This window comes from Anoplophora glabripennis, unplaced genomic scaffold (assembly GCF_000390285.2).
Source record: "Anoplophora glabripennis isolate ALB-LARVAE unplaced genomic scaffold, Agla_2.0 scaffold7712, whole genome shotgun sequence".
Lineage (NCBI taxonomy): Eukaryota > Metazoa > Arthropoda > Insecta > Coleoptera > Cerambycidae > Anoplophora > Anoplophora glabripennis.
Genome location: NW_019423785.1, coordinates 1 through 2,706, shown reverse-complemented (window position 1 = coordinate 2,706; position 2,706 = coordinate 1). Strand labels below are relative to the sequence as shown.

The window sequence follows — 2,706 nt, the reverse complement described above, 5'->3', positions numbered from 1 at the left end:
AACCTGCGTCTTTTACGCCAAAACCTCAAATTATATTTTTAAAATACAATTACGCGATGTACATCGTTGGATTCGTCGTTAAAAGTGCTATCCGAGTTAATTTAAATGCGCAAGGTTAATTAACATACGAAACTAATTTCCCGTCGAACTGGAAGTTGAACAATTACTTTTAATATGTTCCCATACGAATTCTTACAAACGAAAAATTAAACGATCCCTAAAAAAACTAGTTCATTGTCTGCGTACTTAACTAACACAAAGTTATATTAAACTGTAAAAAAAGTGTTGAACTATGGAAAAAATTATGACGAAATGTAATTAAGTATTTGAAATTTTAAAGCACAGAAAGTATTATTTTTAAAGCACCGTGTTTAGTTTGTGAATTTCAAGGTCAACGACCTCTGACATCGACCTAGTTTGGGTAAACTACATAATATCAATACACCTGATGAGATATGACAATATGACGCTAGGCGAGTAATAAACAAATGACGAGTTTTCATTTTCTAAATTTTTTGGTCACGGTTACCAAAAATAATGTATTTTAATTACTTTTATGCCTTTTAGACATCTTAAAACAAAAAATAATCCTTAAAAATTGTGGAAGACATTTAATTTTTTCATTTTAAAGCGAACAAAACCAAAGCGAAGTAAATTTTTGTATAAAACATCGCAAATGAGCGATTTAAAAGCACTGCCCTTACCTTGCAAAATCAACCCGTCCCTCTGCACCACCTCCATCGTCGGCGAATAGTAGTCCTCCAGGTACTTGTTAGATATGGACACCAGGCACCAGAATGCCTGCTCGGCGGGCATGTGCATCAGCAGGAAAGCCGCCACGGGCGCTTGCGCTTGGCAATACCCGATCTCGGGGTAACGGATCGTGTACGCCTTCAAAACGTTAAACAACTCCTGTTGCCTGCGAACAGAAACGTCAATTTTCGCACGAAAATCGAATATCGCGGCTTACCCGGGCTTATCCTCCGAGCTGAACATCTCGTGCAGTGGGAACTGCCGGTGGATGTCCTTCCTAATGTCCTCGATGCACTTGGGGTCCCCGTCGGCCCGCAGGCAGTCCTCGTACCTGTTGGGTTCCTTGTCCATCAGGAGTTTACCACCGCAGAGGTAGAGCCATGCCCTGGGCCGGACGGACATCGGGATGCCTGAAATTTCGTCGGTATACTCTAGTAAGCCTGTGATAAGTCACCGTTTCCTTTTTTTTTAGGCATAGAAGCACGTTTTTGCAGGAAACGACTTTAGAAATTCTTGCTGCAAACGTCTAATACAACAAAAACATTTAAACTGGATGAAACTTAAATATTGAGGTCTTATTCTTAATAATTTTCTTGACGAATGACTTGGCAAACTTTAAAAAAATATTAATATCGCTGTGAATATTTCTAATTTTGAAAGAGTATAGATTGTATGCACACACTTAACATTCACCCTGTACAATGACTGAATCAGCGCGATTACTACTCAAAATTATGTGTCAACTATGTACGGGATAAGTGAATGCTTTTTGCCTTGCATAAATCAGGGAACGTAACAAAGTTAGGGGAAAACCACGGTATATAAACCACAGTCTTAATTCTGTATAGTGTAGTGATGTATTTGGGTTTTCCCTTTTCCTCTCGAGATTGTTGGAGACCTTGGAGATTAATAATAATTAATTGTTTTTTTTTCTAATTTTGTTAAGTCCGTTAAATTAATAAATGCATTATTATTGTCAATAAATTGTGTTGTGAAAATCAAAGTTGCTTAATTTGTGTAAACTTTGTATGATTGGTGGAAGGTGTGGTTTAAAGAAAAAAACAAAACTAATAACGCCCCCAATTTCTAATATCAAAAGTGGGATTCCTGCCCCGTTTTCCATGAAAATTGTTCAAAGAAAACAAAGAAAACAAAAAAAAATGGAGGCCCTGCTTACTGAAGTATTAAAATCCATCAAATCAAATCGGACAGCACCTGAACAAGTTGATTTGCCAATGTTTCGACCCGATGTGGATGACGCTAAACAATAGATTGAACAGGTCGACATGATTAAAAAAGAATTTGAGCGGTCTGATCTGCAAATAGTGGTTAGAGTTGGACGTTTTTTAACTAATGATGCTAAATTTTGGTTTGAAAATTGGTCTCCAGTCGTCCAAGACTAATAATAGAATAGCAAGAATACAGGATATTTCTTTGAATGACTGCAATATTTAACAATTTTAATACATCAGGTAAGAGTTCTTGTATTAATTATATTTAGACAAATAATTTTAAGTCTTTATTTTGAATTATTATTGAATTATTTATTATTTGGCATTGCTGTGACGTAATTTAATGCTATTTGGGGGGTATATAGCCCGTGGTACAGTCATTTCCTGCAATATCAGTAGTTAAGAGTCTGGTTTGTGAGGTTAGATATCATTTGCATACCTAGATTCCATTGTTTGACTTCGTTTGATAAAAAAAATTAGTCCCCAATTAAGTTTTTTTTGTTTTTTGCTATATATATTTCACATGTTTGTTGTTTTTTTTACTGTTTTTGGTAATTTTTATGTCAATGTAAGATTATCTAACATTAAACGAATAAATAACGATAAAAACGACACGAATTTAACAACAAACAAACTTACCCTTCCTACACCTCTCCTTTATCTTCCTGTAGTTCCTATCCATGTAAAAATTCCACTGGGACAGCATCTTCAGCCACTTCCT

At 35.7% G+C, this 2,706-nt stretch overlaps 1 protein-coding gene across 1 annotated transcript; it reads right to left on the bottom strand.

The window, feature by feature from the left end:
- Window positions 1-704: 704 nt before the first annotated feature.
- Window positions 705-2,703, bottom strand: LOC108916703 (TBC1 domain family member 10A-like; the record flags this gene model as incomplete). The annotated part of the gene is made up of 3 exons (XM_018723001.1): window positions 705-919; window positions 971-1,163; window positions 2,625-2,703. Coding segments are annotated over 3 exons (487 nt in total), but the record flags the coding sequence as incomplete, so codon positions are not given.
- Between the last annotated feature and the right edge of the window lie 3 nt (window positions 2,704-2,706).